The following is a 22,805-nucleotide window of genomic DNA, read 5'->3' as shown; positions in this document are numbered from 1 at the left end:
ATTGAGATAAAGACAGTATTGTATCGAGATGATTGAGATAAAGACAGTATTGTATCGAGATGATTGAGATAAAGACAGTAATGTATCGAGATGATTGACATAGACAGTATTGTATCGAGATGATTGAGATAAAGACAGTCATGTATCGAAATGATTGAGATTAAGCCAATATTGTATCGAGATGATTGATATTAAGCCAATATTGTATCGAGATGATTGAGATAAAGACAGTATTGTATCGAGATGATTGAGATAAAGACAGTAATGTATCAAGATGATTGAGATAAAGACAGTAAAGTATCGAGATGATTGAGATAAAGACAGTAAAGTATCGAGATGATTGAGATAAAGACAGTAAAGTATCGAGATGATTGAGATAAAGACAGTAAAGTATCGAGATGATTGAGATAAAGACAGTATTGTATCGAGATGATTGACATAGACAGTAATGTATCGAGATGATTGACAAAGACAGTAATGTATCAAGATGATTGAGATAAAGACAGTATTGTATCGAGATGATTGAGATAAAGACAGTATTGTATCGAGATGATTGAGATAAAGACAGTATTGTATCGAGATGATTGAGATAAAGACAGTATTGTATCGAGATGATTGAGATAAAGACAGTATTGTATCGAGATGATTGAGATAAAGACAGTATTGTATCGAGATGATTGAGATAAAGACAGTATTGTATCGAGATGATTGAGATAAAGACAGTAATGTATCGAGATGATTGACATAGACAGTAATGTATCGAGATGATTGACATAGACAGTATTGTATCGAGATGATTGAGATAAAGAGAGTATTGTATCGAGATGATTGACATAGACAGTAATGTATCGAGATAATTGACATAGACAGTATTGTATCGAGATGATTGACATAGACAGTATTGTATCGAGGTGATTGAGATAAAGACAGTCATGTATCGAAATGATTGAGATTAAGCCAATATTGTATCGAGATGATTGATATTAAGCCAATATTGTATCGAGATGATTGAGATAAAGACAGTATTGTATCAAGATGATTGAGATAAAGACAGTAAAGTATCGAGATGATTGAGATAAAGACAGTAAAGTATCGAGATGATTGAGATAAAGACAGTATTGTATCGAGATGATTGACATAGACAGTAATGTATCGAGATGATTGACAAAGACAGTAATGTATCAAGATGATTGAGATAAAGACAGTATTGTATCGAGATGATTGAGATAAAGACAGTATTGTATCGAGATGATTGAGATAAAGACAGTATTGTATCGAGATGATTGAGATAAAGACAGTATTGTATCGAGATGATTGAGATAAAGACAGTAATGTATCGAGATGATTGACATAGACAGTAATGTATCGAGATGATTGACATAGACAGTATTGTATCGAGATGATTGAGATAAAGACAGTATTGTATCGAGATGATTGACATAGACAGTAATGTATCGAGATAATTGACATAGACAGTATTGTATCGAGATGATTGAGATAAAGACAGTATTGTATCGACATAATTGAGATCAAGACAGTATTGTATCGAGATGATTGAGATAAAGACAGTCATGTATCGAAATGATTGAGATTAAGCCAATATTGTATCGAGATGATTGATATTAAGCCAATATTGTATCGAGATGATTGAGATAAAGACAGTATTGTATCGAAATGATTGAGATAAAGACAGTATTGTATCGAAATGATTGAGATAAAGACAGTATTGTATTGAGATGATTTAGATAAAGACAGTATTGTATCGAGATGATTGAGATAACGACAGTATTGTATCGACATAATTGAGATCAAGACAGTAATGTATCAAGATGATTGAGATAAAGACAGTATTGTATCGAGATGATTGAGATAAAGACAGTAATGTATCGAGATGATTGACATAGACAGTATTGTATCGAGATGATTGAGATAAAGACAGTATTGTATCGACATAATTGAGATCAAGACAGTATTGTATCGAGATGATTGAGATAAAGACAGTCATGTATCGAGATGATTGAGATAAAGACAGTCATGTATCGAAATGATTGAGATTAAGCCAATATTGTATCGAGATGATTGAGATAAAGACAGTCATGTATCGAAATGATTGAGATTAAGCCAATATTGTATCGAGATGATTGAGATAAAGACAGTATTGTATCGAGATGATTGAGATAAAGACAGTATTGTATCGAGATGATTGAGATAAAGACAGTATTGTATCGAGATGATTGAGATAAAGACAGTATTGTATCGAGATGATTGAGATAAAGACAGTATTGTATTGAGATAAAGACAGTATTGTATCGAGATGATTTAGATAAAGACAGTAATGTATCGAGATGATTTAGATAAAGACAGTATTGTATCGAGATGATTGAGATAAAGACAGTATTGTATCGACATAATTGAGATCAAGACAGTAATGTATCAAGATGATTGAGATAAAGACAGTATTGTATCGAGATGATTGAGATAAAGACAGTAATGTATCGAGATGATTGACATAGACAGTATTGTATCGAGATGATTGAGATAAAGACAGTATTGTATCGACATAATTGAGATCAAGACAGTATTGTATCGAGATGATTGAGATAAAGACAGTCATGTATCGAGATGATTGAGATAAAGACAGTCATGTATCGAAATGATTGAGATTAAGCCAATATTGTATCGAGATGATTGAGATAAAGACAGTCATGTATCGAAATGATTGAGATTAAGCCAATATTGTATCGAGATGATTGAGATAAAGACAGTATTGTATCGAGATGATTGAGATAAAGACAGTATTGTATCGAGATGATTGAGATAAAGACAGTATTGTATCGAGATGATTGAGATAAAGACAGTATTGTATCGAGATGATTGAGATAAAGACAGTATTGTATCGAGATGATTGAGATAAAGACAGTATTGTATCGAGATGATTGAGATAAAGACAGTATTGTATCGAGATGATTGAGATAAAGACAGTATTGTATCGAGATGATTTAGATAAAGACAGTAATGTATCGAGATGATTTAGATAAAGACAGTCATGTATCGAAATGATTGAGATTAAGCCAATATTGTATCGAGATGATTGAGATAAAGACAGTATTGTATCGAGATGATTGAGATAAAGACAGTATTGTATCGAGATGATTGAGATAAAGACAGTATTGTATCGAGATGATTGAGATAAAGACAGTATTGTATCGAGATGATTGAGATAAAGACAGTATTGTATCGAGATGATTGAGATAAAGACAGTATTGTATCGAGATGATTTAGATAAAGACAGTAATGTATCGAGATGATTTAGATAAAGACAGTAATGTATCGAAATGATTGAGATTAAGCCAATATTGTATCGAGATGATTGAGATAAAGACAGTATTGTATCGAGATGATTGAGATAAAGACAGTATTGTATTGAGATGATTGAGATAAAGACAGTATTGTATTGAGATGATTTAGATAAAGACAGTAATGTATCGAGATGATTGACATAGACAGTATTGTATCGAGATGATTGAGATAAAGACAGTATTGTATCGAGATGATTGAGATAGACAGTATTCTATCGACATAATTGAGATAAAGACAGTATTGTGTCGAGATAATTGAGATAAGGACAATATTGTATTGAGATAAATACAGTATTGTATCGAGATGATTAAGATAAAGACAGTATTGTGTCGAGATAATTGACATTAAGACAGTATTGTATCGAGATGATTGAGATAAAGACAATATTGCATAGAGATGTCTGAAGAATGAGAAATCATGCATTACTCCTACGTTATCAAATGTAACAACACTACTTCAGAAAAGTTCCAGAGAGGAATTGGGGCACGAGAGACTTGTAAGCTTGACTTCTGTTTTGGGGAAAGGTGTTGGAGACGTTAAATAAGGAATGGTTGGGGAATGATTTGAATAATTTCAAATCAATTAATAGTCGTCAGCATTGACTTATCAAAGGGCGATCATGTTTACCAAATTTATTGGAGTTCTCTGAAGTAGTTTCTGATTTGGTGGACGAGGGAAGTGCAGTTGACATAATATATTTAGACATTTGATAATGTACCACATGGGAGGCTATTGGCTAATGTGAGGGCTTGTAGATTAGCCAACTGGATTTACAAATGAAGCAAAGAGTGATGGGACGACATCTGGCTGGAAGGATGTAAGTAGTGGAGTGCCCCAGGAATCAGTTCTTGGACCATTATTATTCACTAGCCGAAACCCGTCATAGACGGATTCCGTTCCGTGAGTGCAATATGACAACCAGTGGCGGCTCTTGTAAGAGACGGATCCCAGTCGATGTACTCCATGGCCTCGCCTAATGAAGTCTACAAAACGTCCTTGTACACAACATTTTTGGTGTACACTACTCCTTGTGAAGAAGTCCCCTGATTTGTGCACGTGTCTACTTTGACGTACACCATGTCAAAACTTCTCAGGTCACAGTACCGTGAAAAACGTGACGCGACCGCTTGGAGGAGCACAAAATTGGTCCTTCAGTATTAATATATAGATGCTTCAGAGTTGAAAGTTGACTATTGCCACTATGTGCGATGCATCTTACAGGTACGAAGTTTCCTTCAGTCCAGGTCACAGTACCGAGAAAAACGTGATGCGACCGCTAGGAGGAGCACCAAATTGGTCCTTCAGTATTAATATATAGATAGATAATCTTCATCAGCGATTTGGACAATTGGGTTGGGAGTAAGTTTTTCAAATTTGCAGATGACACTCAGCTTGGAGGTAAGGTAGACAGCAGAGAGTGGGGTGAGCTGATTCAGAAAAGTTGAGATGCTCTGATTGATTTGACAAAATGTTGGCAGATACTGCAGGGTTTAAACTGCAGTTGGATAGGCATCTAGAAGTTTTGAGGATAAAGGAGTCCAGTGGTCCATGTATATTGGTTGAAATGCATGGGCTGGCAGGCCTCCTCCTGCATCAGACATCTTTGTATTTCCTTGTATTATTATCCCCACACTTTTTGTCCCCCACCCCTCTGATATGGTCGGAGACGGGGGACATTAAAATGAGCTCTGACCGACCAATCATCCACCCATTACCGATTATCCTTCCATGTACTTTTGTGTACGCGAGATTTCAAAAACCATTGAACATTTAGCTTTCATATTGAAGATATCTCAACCTCATTAGATCACGACTGTGATTGGCTGATTTAGGTTTCCATGACAACCATCTCAGTAACTTGGATTGTGTACACGATATACATGATATTTCAAAAACTGTTCAAGACTTAGCTTTCATATCACACAGATCTATATCACACTCTTCTGCCTCAGAAGTCGACAGTTCTCCTCAGGCTTTTATTTCCTCCTCCAAACTCCTCATTCCTCTGTTCTCCTCCGACCAACTGCCCTGTTCTCAGACCAGACCTCAACGTTTTTCCTCAACTGTCTCCAATGCTCTCACTCACAACTGCCAATTTAGCTCCTCCCTCTCCTCCCTCTGGACAACGCCCCCCCTTTTGGAAGCTGTCTATCTCTGCTCCTCCTTTCAGGGCGGTGCTCCCCCCTCCCAGGTGATCCATTGCTCCACCCCTCGGGAGGCGTTCATAGCTCCGCCCTCGCTTCTTTAGTGCCAATTCTCCCGGCACCCCGTAGAGGCTTACATAGAAGTTTTACACATGATTTCCTTAACCATAATCCCTAACTACTTATTACCATGCACCACCCTCTGTGTGGCACACATGCAAACAAGACGATTCTTCAGCTGATGTTTCCCTACTTTTACATCAAGATGGCTATCGACTCGCACACGGACATTCTACTCCATACATTCCTATCTTCTATATGGCCTAAACTATATATTTAACCCCACCCCTCCCCTCCCCCCACAAACGTAGCAGTATGTATGTATGTATGTATGTATGTCCATCTGTCCATCACGCTGGCTCCTAAATGGTTGTGCAGAAATTCACCAAACTTGGAAGTTACGATTACCACACGGCAAGGTGTGAGAGCAGTTTCATTTTTGTCCCTGCTCCCCTGGGATGGGGTCAAAAGGTCAAATACAAAAAATGAAATTACAGGTACATTCTAAAGCACTTTTTAATTAAACTTTGTATATGCAATCAACATTGGTGGACACATGAAATGCGTAACGATTAAAAAAAAAAAAAATTCATTCTTGGTTCATGTCCAAGGGGGGTGGGGACTTAATGTCAACGGGGTCAAAATGGTTAAAAAAAATCAACAAATTACTCAAAATTTGATATTGGGTCTTTCCTGGTGGAACTTTTTGCCATATTTCAACTTTCTTTTAGGTGGGAAGCATGGGGTTAGAGACTGCTCAAATGTGAGTGTGCTGCCTTGGCACCATCCTGTTGGATAATCAATCTAAACAATGAGTATGCGTCCATTTATTTGATTGCATTTGGCCGTCTACCTTTTACTACGCAGGATATTGGCTCCCCCGGTGAGACGGCTCAAATGTGAGTGCGCTGCCTTGGCACCATCCTGTTGGATAATTAATCAATCTAAACAATGAGTATGCGTCCATTTATTTGATTGCATTTGGCCATCTACCTTTTACTACACAGGATATTGGCATTTTTGACCCTCGCCAACCCCCTCTCCTTGTGCATCCCATACATTCCCACTCCTCCTCCATTTATTCACATATTCCAATGTCCTTTTTTTTTCTTGGCCTTTCTACAACTACTATGTTCTCATTTCTTGTTATGTCTTTATTCCCTTCCTTTTCTCGATTTTTTTTTTCTTTTTCTTCTTTCACCCCCCCAGACACCTCCCTTTACACCCTTTTTATTTGTGTACCTTATCATATTACTCTATCCCAATAGCTAATGAATGATGGTGTGTCATAAATAACGAGTTTGAAAATGATTTAGTGTGACGGCACACGTGCCTTTGTTGACATTAACTCTGTTCCAATTGTTCTGATTTTTTTTTTCAATGCTATTTGCCTTGTGCTGGAGTCGACCATAATGTATTTACATTTATCCTATTTTGTAGGAGGGGAAGCAAAAAGTCTACTTTTTGACTCAACCATGTGTTTTCATCATGATAATTAATTAATTTTATTTATTTATTTATTATTTAGCAGACACCTGTGCATCACGGTGAGTTTCTATTTGCAGCCCCATTAAAATGCTTTGTATGCAGAACAACTGCTCTCACTTGGCGCATGATTTATTGCTGCACTATTCTTTCGATCTCACACATGTTGCTTATGTCTGTGTGTGCTACGTACTTGCAAAAATCAGCTGATAAATTATCATCACTTCATTTAGGGGTTATTGATATTATTTGTACATATTTATTGATTTATTTTTGCTCTGTTTGCTTTGCCCTGACCTTCAGAAGCTGACATGGCCCACAGGCAACCTCTGGCCACTGCATTCTCCAGGCCAGGCAAGGAGGACGGGAGCCACATAGGCTCCCAATCGGCAGCCAGCAAGCCGCCTCCATTGCGTGTTCTGCCAGACGTTTGTCCGGAAGATCTTAGTTCTGTTCATGCACAAGGTTTGATAATTATTGAGCCTTCGCTATTAATGCTGTATTGCTTGTACTATATGGACACCTGTGTTTTTTGCTGTTGTGTTAATGTGCAGTTATTCTCTGTTTTACATCCCAAACACTTGACCAATTTGATTTTTTTTTTTTTAAACGAAATTACATTTGTGTTTCTGTTCACCTGCCAGCAGAGGCATCAAATTTTGCACCTTATACCCAACAGTGTTGATGCCATCCATTGACAGTATGAAGGCCTTGAATGCAATGCAATGAAGAGAGGCGAATGGTTTATATCAAGGTGAATGGTGTTCTTTATATTAAGTAAATAAAATGTACACTGTTCTCGGCTCTTGGAAAAACTAGAAGATGGAGGGAGCTATGTCAACGGAGCAGACAGATAAAAGTAGACAAAGGGCAAAAAACCGACACTAAAAGTTCCACATGGAGGGTGAAAGGTCAATGAGAACAGAACATGTGGGAGGCGACAATAAATGGTGCATCACCATTGTAAAGGACGAAGGAAGAGCAATCTATCTTTCAATCTTGACAAATCTCACCCACTCACTATCTTTCTCCAAAAGGACCATCTAGAAAACCCTCCTATCTATGTTCTTAACCATCTTGAGGAAGTTCAGTCATTCAATCTGCTGGGTCTCACAATCAGCCATGATCTTTCTTGGGCAAACCACATTTCAAAGACTGGGTATTTTACCATTGTACAAAGTCTTTCAACAAATCGGAGGGTGGAGGGGGGGGGTGGAGGGAAACAGAGACAGAGAATGGAAGGGAACATAGTTGCCTGAAAAAAATGGTTGCGGTGGTTAAGGAGGATAAGGATAGAGTATGACCTGGGTTGGTAATACACTACTTCCAACATGAAGCCTTGAAGGTAAAATTGGGATTAAGGAAATTGACCAGATTCATTGGTGTAATGGTTAGACCATCCGCTCCGAGTCTCAGCAGTTCAAACCGCTGCTGAGTCATACTGAAGACTTTTTCTTTTTTAATGGTACTTGGGTACATGCTGCTTCCTAGCTTGACATTCAGCAAATAAAAGAATAAGAGCAAGGACAGTCCCCATACGTTGGCATCCATGAGGAGGAGGAAATTCCTCCTTAGGAAATGCCCTTGGCGTTTTGTTTGAAAAATGAAATGTTTGAATGAAAGTTTGGCGTGCGGACGACCGCCTTAGCCCAATTGCAGCCGCAATCTAGTCGTAGCTTCCGGATCAATGCCGAAACCCAACTACGAGTGTTTTTAACACACCATAAACCAGCCAATCCCTCTGTCCACGCGCTACAGGGTCGATCGCCGAATTGTCGATGTACCTAATTATTCGTGCAGACAGAGATACTGGGAGGTTATACTTCGAGCGGACCAAGCTGTTAGGGTTAGGGTTAGGGTTAGGGTTACACGAGCAAAATGCCTACAGCCGATGTCTATTTATTATGCAAGTATATACAGGCACTTAACAACAATTCTACTTCACCAGACTGGCACCACAAACAGACACACGCACATGCAGACAGAGATGGTGGCAAATGCCTTTAATAGGACTTTCAGCTCGGAGGGACAGGCGAGCTGAAATCCAGGGCCTGTCTCGGACCTGCCCGCTTCGTGCGGTCTTCGAGCGGTTCGATCCGCGGAGGAGGAAGAGAACGACGACCAAGATGGCGACCACCAAGACGAGCCCAGCAAGATGAACCCTCAGCATGCACGCAGACCACGCTGATCACTCAACAGGACGAACTTTCAACGCGCCGATCCCATGGTGTAGAATGAATGAACTCATGGACTCCTTTTTGCGCACCGTCGAACGAACTCCTCAGAGCTCTGTCTCTTTACAGACAGACGCCCTTCTGCGCATGCGCCCTCGCACTCCCTCCCACCCGCCAAATCGAGCGGAAAAACCCCGTGACCGGCCAGGCGGAGGTGCGAATCCAGGCGAGGGCGATGCGGTCGCCGGCGACCCGGCGGCGCTGGCGGTGGTGCAACCCCGAATAAAAGGGAAACCCAACCATTATAACAAACCGCAGCGCAGGAACATTTAAATACCCGTTAGACTAGGGGAAAGGGCTATCTATAAAACACATACTTACCGAGATAACTACTCTATAGGAACCTGAATGTTGAGTGTGATAGCTTTCCAAATTCGCAACAATATTTTTTTAAAGAACTATTTAATGGAGTTTGAAGGTTCCACGAGCATGATGAAAGAAGAGCAAAGGAGTGGTGGTGAGCAGAGAGCTTCGAGAAAGGGGTTTCTTTAAGAACGGGTGCAACCTGGAGGGACTGGTTAGTGACAAAAGGAAGTAAGAGCAGAGAGAGCAGCACATGAGAGGTGGTCGAAAAGAGATGCCACCATATTCTCTGTGATGAGAGAGCAGCAGGCCTTGTGCATTTGCTTTTTGTGAGAGAAGCATGCTTTTTTGTGATGGTGAGAGTTTTAGATTCGGAAGCATCCAGGAGAGACAGGTTTGAAGCGGAGGCACCAACCTACAAGGGATAGCAGTCTTGATCTTGGGCCAAAGGTTTTATAGGCTGAAATCTGGGCTTACCAAGGAAGGACTAGTCAGCGGCTGTCTTCGGAAGCTAGTTTTGATGTATGGTCTGCCCAGACGAGGCTGTAGCTGAAATAGAGGCCGATGTGTTTAAGTGACTGAACTTTCAGTGGTTGGTGGTTGATGCAGACAAGTGGGTTCATTGGACGATCCTTCTGGAGATAATGTGACATTTGCCACGATTGAAAAGCATATTCCAAGTAAGACTTGCATCTGATCCTTTCCAGTTCAGTAGAGAGGGAATCCACTGCTGCCGGAATGTCAGGGGGATGTGAAATTATATAATGTGGTCATCTGCGAAGAAAAAAAGAGGGTTTTCCAGAGCATGGGATATGTCATTACTGTATCCCAGGAACAGGATTTGGCCCAATATATTGCACTAGGGTACTCTAACATCTACCGAATGATGAAACTAGAACGTGCACTCAGTGTAGCGCATACCTTCGTCAACGCTACATTTTGCCTCCCCCCCCCCCAGAAACCGTTGATTGTGAGGGTATTTAATCCCATACCACATCTGCCATCTCATATGTGTTATGATAGCTTAAAAACATTAAATTTTCCTGTGTCATATTGTATATCACAAGATTGGGCATTGAATTCACAACATTTTGGCATTGGTTGCATGCAAATTGGATAAAAATCGACTGCATTATGGCAAAATGACGATTTTGACCTTTTCATGACCTTGACCTTTTGTACTCTTAATTTTGTAATTGGTATTAGAGCCTGGGGAACAGAACAGTCAACATTTTGATGTTGGTTTCATGCAAATCGGATAAGAATTGACCGTGTTATGACTAAAACCGCACATTTTGCAATGTCGTGACACCCCCCGACCTTTGACTCCCAACCGCTAATAAGGGTTATTACGGCATTGTGTCACGTCACATATCACAAGATGGGGCATTGAATTCTGAACATTTTGGCATTAATTGCATGCAAATTGGATACAAATTGACCGCGCTATGGTAAAAAGACGATTTTGACCTTTTCATGACCTTGACCTTGACCTTTGACCCGATCGCTCCCAAAATCTAACCAAATGGTCCTCGGATAATAACCAACCATCCCACCGAATTTGCTGCGATTCAGTTCAATACTTTTGGAGTTATACGAATAACAAACACATACACATATTCACAAATAAATAAATAAATACACAGCGATCAAAACATAACCTTCGCAACAAAGTTTGCGAAGGTAATGAGAGGATTCCATTGAGAGCTGTGTGTTGACTCCATGATTGGATCAAGTTATCAATCCAGGAAAGAATATGGCCTTTGATAGGAAGAAAGCCTAGCAAGCAGATCAGGGTGCCAGACTGTGTTGAATATCTGAGATATGTCCAGACACAGCCCTGACTTCTTGCTTGAGATCCACAGTTGTGAAAGAAGCAGAGCACATCAAAAATTAAGTGGCTGGGTCATAATCTGAATTGATGGTCGGAGATCTTAAACCCCTTCCCCCCACCCCCCCCCCAAAAAAACCCCCATCTCTTTGGTTTTCGATTTTGATAATTTCCTTTTTCTGTTTGCAGGCCGAGAAACTCCATCCCTGCTCACAGATGGGTTCAAGTGGACAATTTACAACTCACAGGTAAACTTGCCAGCAGTGCTCAATGACCCACGGAGGCCAAGACGTGAGACAGACTTTTTCACCAAAACATGGGGACCAGAGTTCATCAACTGCCCAGTGGTTCCATCAGTCCGCCTACCTGCAATCTCCCATGACCACTTTCAAACATACCTGCAAGTCATTGCCAAGGTTGGTTCCAAAACTCAAGTATATTGCTAGTTCTCAGAATCATTTGTGCATTGGAACATATTTTAAACAGAGCAAGGTTTGTCGATTGAGGTTAAAATTTTGTTGTGTGGTTGGGAAGTAAAAATGGTGAAATGTTTCACCATCCATGGTGATCATGCACCATTCATTACAATGTGAAACTCCTTAAATTCCTTTCATGGACAGTCTTGAGATCACCTTTTGTAAGAGCAGCAAGTTTTGACTAAAAGAAACCTTAATGCTGAATTTCCTGAATTTAAATTTTTGTCAAGCTGAATTTCCAATTCATAATGCAACTGCTTGTACTAAACAGACCCGGGGGGGGGGGGGGTAATCGTTAGAGGGTCCACTCTGAGTTTTTGAGTTCTGCGGTTCGAACCCCAGCTGAGTCCTACCAAAAACTTTTTAAAATGGTACGTGCTGCTTCCTTGCTTGACGCTTAGCAATTAACAAAGATGAAGCATGGACAAACAACCATAAGTGTAGGCTTTGATTAGCTTCATGGCCACCTCCTGCATAAAAGTTCCTTATAAAGGAACATTATTATATTGTTATTTTTATGAAAACGTAATGGTGTAAAGTTATCAAAATCATTGCAAGTATCTAGACATGAAAGTACCTTTCTTGTAATGTGGAGTCTCAGAGTGTACAGGTCTACTGTATATGAGAAAGATAATCTCAAGATTAACTCTGCTAAGTTTTATTGAAATTGGTGTTATGATATCATTTCCTCTGATTCTCGGGCTGCATATGATGGTTTGTATTATTCTGTGTTAAACAAGGGGACGTTTTAATTAATCAAAATTTATCAGAAGGCATTGTACTGTGCGTCTTCATTACAGCACTTGAATATGAAGTTTCTGATCTTCATGCACATCGTGACAATATGCAATGATTAGTATATATTTTTTTTCTTCTTCTGTGCCATCCCAGCGCCATCATCTTCATGAAAAGAGCAAGCGGATCTGCCCCCCCAAGGGCAATGATCTAACTCTGGATGTAGCCTCATTGTCTCATGGTAAGAGCACGAAACCCATATAGCAACAAGTATTCTGATCACTATCGGAGGCACATGGTATCATCATCCTCAAGTCATAAACCTACCCAACTGCCTCCCCAATCCTATCCCATTCATCATATCAAAATAGGACGATTGCGATCTGAATACAGCGGTGACCTCGTGGTGAAGACATTTTACCAGTTTGCCAAATTTTGTGACTTCAACACAGATAACATGAGGGATGTGGAATCCAAACGTCTGGAAACTAAGCCATTATCAGCAGAATTACAAAGTCTCAATTGTATCGTCAGTGAAAGCTCATCCATCTTGTTGATCACTTTCAGGAAGAGTCATTTGCCTTCCCTGCCTTGTTTAGTTGATATTTTATGTCACTCTACATTTGGTTAACTCTTCAATACCCTCAGGCAACATCACCCAGAATCTCCCTAAATGGGGGGTTTTGGCTGATGACGTATTATTCACAAATGTCATATCTTATTTCTTGGCCATATCTTGAAACCTCAAACATTACTCATAATAACAATGATTATGTGACCTGTTGATTATTATTTGAACATCACAAAATACAACTTGGCGGGCCACCAAAGTCGGTCTCTGACTATCCTACATTAATTAACCTTTGTGCACCACAGTGTTATTGGTAATAATACTGTAAATGGTATCCCAGAGGTGGTGGGTTCACATCCATCTGATGGCAGCAGTAACTGCCATGACAAAAGCTGGCAGCTAAAATTTCCCCCCAAATTTTTCAATACAAACTCTTTGTAAAAGTTAGAATCATCATATTTACCCCGTGGGGTGGAAGACTCCACGGGGTCTTAGCACCGCTCGCATTCTCTCTTTTCTTGTGTTCAGTTCATTTGAACATCTATTTCTCCATTATTCGAAAACAGAATTCGATGAAAATTGGCAGGCATATACTTGACACATATTCACAGGCATTAACTGAGCCCAAAGTGTGATTCCAGCCCTTTTGGCCCATTTTCTTAAAATTGTTATTTCTCGGTTATTAGTGGACTTAATCGAACCAAACTTGACAGGTATATTCTAGAGACCATTCCCCAGGCATTAACTGAGCCCAAAGTGTGATTCCGGCCCTTTGGGCCGAGAAGCGGCCCTTTCGGCCTATTTTCTTTCAATTGTTATTTAAAAAAAAAAAAAAATATATATATATATATATATATATATATATATATATATATATATATATATATATATATAAATATATATATATATATATATATATATATATATATATATATATATATATATATATGTATATATATATATATGTATGTATGTATATATATATGTATGTATGTATATATATATGTATATATATATATATATATATATATATATATATATATATATATATATATATATATATATATATTAAATGCACTGGGTGATGCCCATCGCAAAATTAAGTCGCAAATGATGATATGAAACTAGCCTCACTCTTGTGAGGTGTTCTGGTTTATTTTACTGATGCGATGAAAATCTTACCAAATTTCAAAACAATCTGACGTCCGTGCTATCGCTCATCTGAGAGTTGTACGAATGAACTCCCACGGGGTATGTTCGCAATACGAACTTGTTTAATCAGACATTTATATTGCTGATTATATTAGCAACTTGATATTTCCTCCTGGTTTCCTGTGGGCAGAGAACAAACATTTACGTGAATTTTGGTGAAACCAAAACTTTTGGAAATAATTTTGGTGAAACTGAAAATTTTGGTAATAATCATGTGAAACCATCCCTACATCATTCTTTCAACAATGGTTTGTTCCTGCACAAGACACTAAGTGTGTGTGTGTGTGTGTGTCTCAGTCAGTTTGTGTGTTCAATATGAACACACATACACAGTTAGTGTCTTGTGCAGGGACAACCATTGTTGAAAGAATGATGTAGGGATGGTTTCCATGATTATTTCTTGTCACCATCTCCACCTTGTTTACATACTTTTTGGAGGAACATCCCTACATCCTTTTGCATAAAAAAATTTATTCCTTATTTATTTACTCCTTTTTTTTGTTTTTACATGCTGGAGAATTTCATTGCTATTGCACAGTTTTTTTATTATTATTATTTTTATTATTATCATTATTATTATTATTATTATTATTATGATTTATGTTAGATTAAGCATGAGCAGTCTCCCCACCACACTGCCACCCCTCCCCCCCTTTTAAAGTGAAAACGATATGGGTACAGAAGGGGAATTTGAAGTGGAGTACAATGCTTGCTGAAGCTCATTAAACAATAAAATTGATGTCATGGTAATTTCTGGTTCTAAAGTGTTTTGCCAAGAGTATGTGACAAGATCACTTTTATTCACTACTTGCAGAGCATACACCACCTGGGTGTGCAGAGTTTGCGCATTACTTGCTAAAAAGAAGTATCGTCTGTATTTTGTAAGAAGGCTGTGGATGCTTGAGTGGTGTGCACTTAAAAGGTCTAAAGGGACTTGGGTGTAAAGGTCTTAAGGTTCTATTGGTCTAAATGTATTAAAGGTAAAAAGGGTGTTGAGCTTGTGGGTCTTAAGGGTCTGAGGGGTCTCAAGGGTGTTAGGGATCTTATTGGTCTTTTGGGTATTAAGGGTATTGGGGGGTCTTAAGGGTCTTAAATGGTCTTCAGGGTCAATTGTCTTAAAGGTATTAAGTGTCTTTGGGCTTTTAAAGAATCTTCTGGGGCTTAAGGATCTTCAAGGGTCCTAAGGGTATTTTGGGTATTAAGGGTCTTTGGGTTCTCTTTGGTTGAAGGGGTCCAAATGGTCTTGAGCATCTTCGGGATCTTAAGGGGTGTTAGACGTCTTGGACGTCTTTGGAGTGTTCTTGGTTTCAAAGGGTCTTTGCAGTTTTGGGGGTCTTAAGGGTCTTGGCCATCACAAAGGGTCTTTAAAAGTCGAAGGGGTCTCAGCAGTCTAAAGGGTTGATAGGTTTAAAAGGTACATTCCAATAGTATGTAATTAATAGATGTACATGCAGTTGGTGTGCAACTGACACCCAAAGGGCACGTAATTGATAGACATCCTGTGACATGCAGACATGAACTGAGCTTTATATATATATATATATATATATATATATATATATATATATATATATATATATATATATATATATATATATATATATATATATATATATATATATATATATATACACTAGTAAAGTACCTGCCCGACGGGCGATCTTGTTCCAAGCTTGCAACACGTTCTTCTGACTCGTACCTTTATTTAGGCAGTGTATAGGCAACTGACAGCTCTGTATTGGCAAAAAAAAATACCTAGGGTTTCATGCAAGAACAAAATCATACCTACTGCTTATCATTCAAAACACCTCACTGCACTGGAAAATGTGGGGACAGGAAAACTGCACCGTAAATGATGGAGAGTTGTACCCCTACCTGGAGGCGGCACGACACGATACACACTCACATCGAGAATTTGCATCCCCCACCCTCCCACCCCTCAAGACCACCAGCAAAGATAAAACACCCCTATATATTAATTGGGGTCATGCTGATTCGATGTAGTAAGTCTGGATGTAATCTGCCCGGAACTGTAGGAGGAGTAGCGTGACAAACACACAAACACCAGTCTGTGAATTATAGTAAGGATAAAGATGTTCTCCTGCTGATTTACAAATGTTGCAGTACAAACTTTATCAATGTGCTCACATTGTATTGGTACTGTACATACTTTATAGACTATTTAACATTCCAAATAGTACGTACTTTATTGGGTGGTCGCTCGACTACCACTATTCTCAGCTTTTCCGTCGGTCTGTTTGTATGTCACGGACAGCTCTGGAGGCCAGAGGAGTCAACCGATTTTAATGAAACTTGACTGGTAGGTTCATACCAGGATCTAGTTGTATGCTTTTGAGCACTGTTGCTATGGACGCCACCGTTGCCTAGCAACGAGACTTTTAAATTTTTGAAAAAATCCGAAAAATGTTTTTAATATTGTTTTTTTTCAAAAATCAAAAACCGGCTTCCGCGCTTTTATGCGCACTATAATCAACCTCTTTGTCAAATTTTCAGCCCGATCCGTCAAAAACTGTATGACTAGTATGCAATTATATAGCGACCACCCATGTCGCCTACCGGCTTGTAGAAATATATGTGTTGCTGTTGATTGGCCCCATGTCTGCCCTGTACAGACACGGCTGATAATATTCCACTGTTAACCACAGCCATGAAGGTGTGATTGACCCTTGGGCAAATGTGTCGAGCATCCTCGCCCCGATCGGGCTGATTGTCAGTCATCCCCTCCCTGTTCCCTTCCTATTCCTATACAAAGGAATGCAGTTTTGCATACTTTTCATGGAACCTATTAAAATTTTGATCAGTTCGCACCTTCCTGCTATAAAATACAGTCTATTGGTGTTTAAAGCAAGTTCGTAGCTTAAACCAATTTTGAGCTGGGCTGTCAGGATAGAATAAGAAGAATGACAAACAGGCACTTTTGGGCCCTCATTTTTATTGTTCAGCGATGATGTCCCAAAGTTTAATTGGTGTTATTGGATGGGGAATTATCCACAGATGACTGGTAGGTAATTTATAGGTTTATAAGTTCTATCTTGGTAGTTTGTTGTTGTTGACGATTTGTCATATTGAGCCAATGGAGTGTCTTGGCCATCCCTACATAAGAGGTCTACCGACTTCTTGATATTGTGCATAGGCCTACACGTATACATTCGTGCGATGTCTTTCTTTTTTCTTTTCTTTTCTTTTCTTTTTGTAGACAAAATGAAAATGGAATTGCAACAGGTTCCCAAGGTCAGTGACAATATCGTTGTACAACACATGAAACTATTAAAATCATATTTTTGTTCTCACATGCCTTGTCTCATAGTATGGGGTTGTGGGCTCATAGGGCATATAAAGTTGTCCCAATTCTTTCACGAGCTCGCTTGCCGCGCCTGATATTCGCCTGGATTTCGGCTGGAATTTGGCCAGGGTGTCGACGAGAACCCCCGTACTCTTCAACAAAAGACAGAGATCTTCAACCAACGTCCATGACCAATTAATAATATCAGTTGTGTCCATAACTTAACGTCTACCTGAGAGATGTCCGACTCAACTCCCTGCCCACTTGCACCAATCCGAGAGTTTCTTTTGAGACTCAAACCCACACAAGACAGCTCATAGGCAAATGTGTTTCTTCTGTACCATCCTGTCGGGTCTTAAACGTATTCCTTGCTAAATGTTGTCTCATTAAGTAATTGTAGTTCAAAATAATTTTCCTACTGTTGAAAATAAACTTGCTGGTCTGCAAATCCCTCCTGCTTCCTTTCTTAAATAATGCTGCTGCATTTGCTGTCTTCTATAGCTTGGTGTTTGCTTTGCGATTAAGGTGCCTGGCTTGGGATTAACACCAGGTTGGGTTGCCTCAGCCTGCCATCCTTCTGACATCGGCAAAATGAATACCAGTGTACTGGGCTAATAACCTGCGTCGGAGTAGCGACCCGTCCAGGACTGCACTCCTTGTCAATGAAACTGCCTCGGCAGCCCTATGTTCCTTAACGGCACGAAAGGAATGGTATTATTATTTTCTGTCTTCCAATCTTTTGGGGCCTTTTTTCTTAATTGAGCAATTAAAGAAATCTGCTGACACAAAACCTAACTTTGCTCTCGACGTCCTCCACAAGGGGTGGGGTAGAGAAGGAGGGATCATTTTGGCAGATGTGATCACTTGTGATTGTGAGAGCAAAGGCCACTGTTTACGCCATGTTTGTGTGCGTTTTAAATCGTGATCCCTGTACTTGGTTCACCACAATGTCTTCAAACTACTTGGCTCTTCCACAAAATAGCCAATCGGTTCTTTTGCTTCGTGAGAATAAAAATCTGAGCACAATGTCACAGAGGCTGCATCTGCCGATTTCGCTGGCGTTGAGAACTGAATATGACTTCAACTTGTGGGTTACAGCATCATGAGACGAGCATTCATTCAGCTAACGGTACAATTTTGAGAATTTTAAAATGATGTTCAGAAACTTTGCTCACTGCACAAAAGGATCATGGTGATTCCTTCATTTACTGATTATTCACAAGCTTGTTGACTTGTTTGGAATGTTAGTGCAGAAAAACAAAATATTTTGACTTGCCTCACAATTCTTTTTTTTAATTTGTGATTGCTTTGATGCATTTGAGTTTGCTTTCATCATTTGGCTTGTAAAACGTAAGGAAATATACTTCATCTTGCAATGAGGGAGGATTCATCGATGATATAAAAGGAGCTCGATCTCAGCATGCCTGCATCCATCCATCAGTCCTTGCGTTCGGCCGTCCCTGCCTGCCTGTGTGCGTCCGGCTGGCAACATTTGTCCTGTAGGGGATGCCACAAATCAAGCCCAATCTGCAAACAGTGTAATATAGTTGAGTAAGGTGAGAATAGATGGGCCGGTTTCAATTTACATTAAAACAAAAACTTACTCCTTCATCTTCACTACTAATAATGCTGAGTCTCATTCAATTCCGTCTCTCATATCGATTAGAATGAGAAAACGCTTGCTTTATTTAATAATTTTTTTTTCAACAATCCAATTTTATTCATATAACTAATATATCGCCCTATCAAACAGTATGTCTGATTATACATCATGGGTGTTGAAGGTTGTGGTCAAGTTTCATCCAAATTGTGTGTGTAGTTTCAGAGAAGAAAGCAAATACATATTTTGGGGGGCAACTCCCCCCACCCCCACAGACCCCAAGTTTTTTTAATGGTGTGATCAATTTCTAGTATATCACAGGTGATGAAGGTTGTGGTCAAGTTTCATCAAAATTGTGTGTGTAGTTTCAGAGAAGAAAGCAAATGCATATTTTGGGGCGCAACCCCCTGAACACCCTCTTCGATCCTGATTGTTTTTTTTCTAATGTCATGAATAAACATCGGTGCATCATGGGTGTTGAAGGTTGTGGTGAAGTTTCAATGGAATTGTGTGTGTAGTTTCAGAGAAGAAAGCAAATACCTCTTTTGGGGTGAAAGAACCCCCCCCCCCATCGTCTTCCTGATACCCAAATTTTTTTAATGGTGTGACCAAGCTTTGGTTCATTACGGGTGATGAAGGTTGTGGTGGGGTTTCATCAAAATTGTGTGTGTAGTTTCAGAGAAGAAAGCAAATACATATTTGGGGGGCAACCCCCCCCCCAGTAAACTTACTCAGACTTGGAATTTTTTTAATGCCGTGAACAAACTTTGGTACATCATGGGTGATGAAGGTTGTGTTCAAGTTTCATTGAAATTGTGTTTGTAGTTTTGGAGAAGAAAGCAAAGACATATTTTGGGGGGCAAACCCCCCTTACACCCCTTCAGAGCCCAATTTTTCTAATGTCATGAACAAAATTGGTACATCATGGGTGTTGAAGGTTATTAAACGGACTGAGTTTACGGTGGGGGGGGGTAATTTCTTTTCTTCTCAGAACTACACATGTAGTTACTACACATGTAGTTACTCTGTTACATAGTGCACTCAAAACTACACATGTACTTCTGATTAAACTTGACCACAACCTTCATCACCTATGATGTCCCAAAGATTGGTCACACCGTAAAAAAAAAAAAATGGGGTCTATGGGTGCAGTGGGGGGGGGGGTTGAACCCCAAAATACGTATTTCCTCTTTTCTCAGAAACTACACACACAATTCCGATGATACTTGACCACAACCTTTATAACCTGTGATGTCCTAAAGTTTGTTCACACCATTAAAAAAAAATATATTCCATAGGTATTTACTTTTTTCTCCGTTACATATTTTGTAGGTCATCAATGCCTTCCAGTGGTTTTCTGGTTATCTTATCCAGCCGCTACCAGATGAGCACCTGGGGGTATTTCCCCTTTGTTTCTAAATTGGGATGGTGTGAAATGTAAAACTTTTGTTCAATTCAGTAATTCCCATGAATGAGAAAATTTATTCTGTTTATGGTCATTTTGATTCAAAATATGCAAAGCTCAGGTAAATTTTACTGTTGAGTCAAATCCTGTGTTTGTTTCTGGACCCAGCTCTTTATGAAACCAGATTTTGCAATGGAAGATCCTGCGACATTCAACACTGTTATTCCATGGACGTCTGCAGGCCCACGTCCTGGATCTAACCCCCAAGATGGCACCTCTTCTCGCCTGCTACAAGAGAAGGTCGGTACCTCAACCTTGTCAAGCTTCGATTAATTATCACATTTTTGGCCTTTCAACGTGTTTTATAATTTGTATTCAGCATTCAAGAAGTAACTCTGTATGTGAAGTCGTGAATATGTGAAGATACCGAAACACCAAATAATGCATATATATTATATATGTTCTTAAAAGAAGTAAAGAAACAAATAATAAAAACTTTTTTTAAACTTGAATGGATGTAGGGATGTTTCTCCAAAAAGTACGTTAACAAGGTAGAGATGGTCGTGAGAAATGATCATGTGAAACCATCCCGACATCTTTCTTTCAATAATGGTTGGCCGTGTGTGTGTGTGTGTGTGTGTGTGTGTGTGTGTGTGTGTGTGTGTGTGTGTGTGTGTGTGTGTGTGTGTGTGTGTGTGTGTGTGTGTTGAACACACACATTCCTGCACTCGACAATGTATACTTGAGGTGTTAAGTTGAATAAGTAATCCACTGGCACATGTGCAAAAACTTCAATATCCTGGTTTCAGAAAAACCAAAAGCAATTGCTAAAAATGTGGACAAAGTGTTCACGTCCAACCTGACCATCCCATAGAGTGTAAACATAGAAAACAAAGCATTATGACCAAACATGGTAATCAGATACAAAAAGGAAAAGACAGCATTGTAATTGACGTGCAGTACCCAGCAACTTTGGTCTAATTATAATATGGAAGTTAGAAAAATGACCAAGTACCAGGATCTGAAAAATGAAGTGAAGAGTACCAACATTGTGCAAGTGATAGTTGGAGCAATGGGATTAATATAGAACAACCTCACTGAGATCTTAAAACTACCCTGTGAACTATTATTTTAAAGGAACTAGGATTGGAGGCTATTTGGGGTTCAGTGATGATACTGAAAAGAACCCTTGGAATAAAAATATGAGAACAAACCTTCACACCTTGGTCCATGAAAGGTGTGATCCTTTACCAAAATGGAGTCGGATACTTCGAGTCCTGGGAGGACTCGGTTCCATCTTCTGAAACCCGCAAATGGAGATTACAAAAAAACTTTTCCAATTGGAAAAGCCAAAGCAATGTGCAATATAGCCAGTAAAATGAAAAAAATGAAGCTGGCCCCTTATCGATCGGAAGAGGGACAATGTTAGATGCTCAGAAAAAAACCTGCAATCATTTATATGATTTTGTGATTTGATGAAAAGTGAAACCGGTGTTTCAAGGGTGGAAAAAAACTTGGTAAATTCTCCTTTTCTCCACAGCTGAGTCACTACCTTGACGTGGTTGAGGTGAACCTGGCTCGCGAGATTTCTCGCCGCTCAGACGCTTTCTTCCAAGCAGTGGCATCACAGCGTGAGGTGCAGGCCCAGTTGGCTGGTGCCGCGGCTGCGGCACGAGCTGCTCGTGAAAGAGCGGCGGGGGCCTCGGCGACATTATCCCACGGAGGCCTTAAAGCGTTGCGATTGTGGTGCACGCGTTGTAATGCCGGGCGAGTACTAGGAAAATTGGAGCTTGCGGCAGCTGTGCGGGAAACTCAGCCGACGGTACAGCTGCTATTGTCAACGGCAGAGTATGCTGCAGCACTTGACCTCATCGCCACGACGCAAGAAGCACTGCAGCAGGAATTGCGGGGTGTACATTGTTTCAGGTATGCTGTAGGTGTTTAGTTTCCCAAGTTTAAGGTTTCTTCCTTTATTTGTTTTGAGGTCATCATGCATTTCTGAGATGAGGTTGTTTTTTCAATTCAATTTTCTTAAATTTGGACTAAATCTCATTAATTTACTATTTTTAACAATGGCATATATAT

The 22,805-nt window shown here is 39.6% G+C and overlaps 1 protein-coding gene across 2 annotated transcripts in view; it reads left to right on the top strand.

Moving 5' to 3' along the window:
• VPS54 (VPS54 subunit of GARP complex) overlaps positions 1-22,805 on the top strand; it is a 72,959-nt gene that overhangs the window by 823 nt on the left and 49,331 nt on the right. For both annotated transcript variants that reach the window (XR_015052844.1, XM_085862039.1), the window contains exons 2-7: positions 7,353-7,514; positions 11,607-11,833; positions 12,785-12,869; positions 17,629-17,663; positions 20,889-21,020; positions 22,261-22,646. Coding sequence is in view for 1 of the 2 variants with exons in the window: in XM_085862039.1 (XP_085718165.1) it covers positions 7,361-7,514; positions 11,607-11,833; positions 12,785-12,869; positions 17,629-17,663; positions 20,889-21,020; positions 22,261-22,646 (1,019 nt within the window). In the remaining variant the exon portion in view is untranslated. The remainder of the gene's footprint in view (positions 1-7,352; positions 7,515-11,606; positions 11,834-12,784; positions 12,870-17,628; positions 17,664-20,888; positions 21,021-22,260; positions 22,647-22,805) is intronic.

The sequence above is a fragment of the Eptatretus burgeri genome, chromosome 2 (genome assembly GCF_056783735.1).
Source record: "Eptatretus burgeri isolate ZD-2024b chromosome 2, Ebu_testis_v1, whole genome shotgun sequence".
Taxonomy (NCBI): Eukaryota; Metazoa; Chordata; class Myxini; order Myxiniformes; family Myxinidae; genus Eptatretus; species Eptatretus burgeri.
This window is presented reverse-complemented; position numbering and strand designations above follow the sequence as displayed.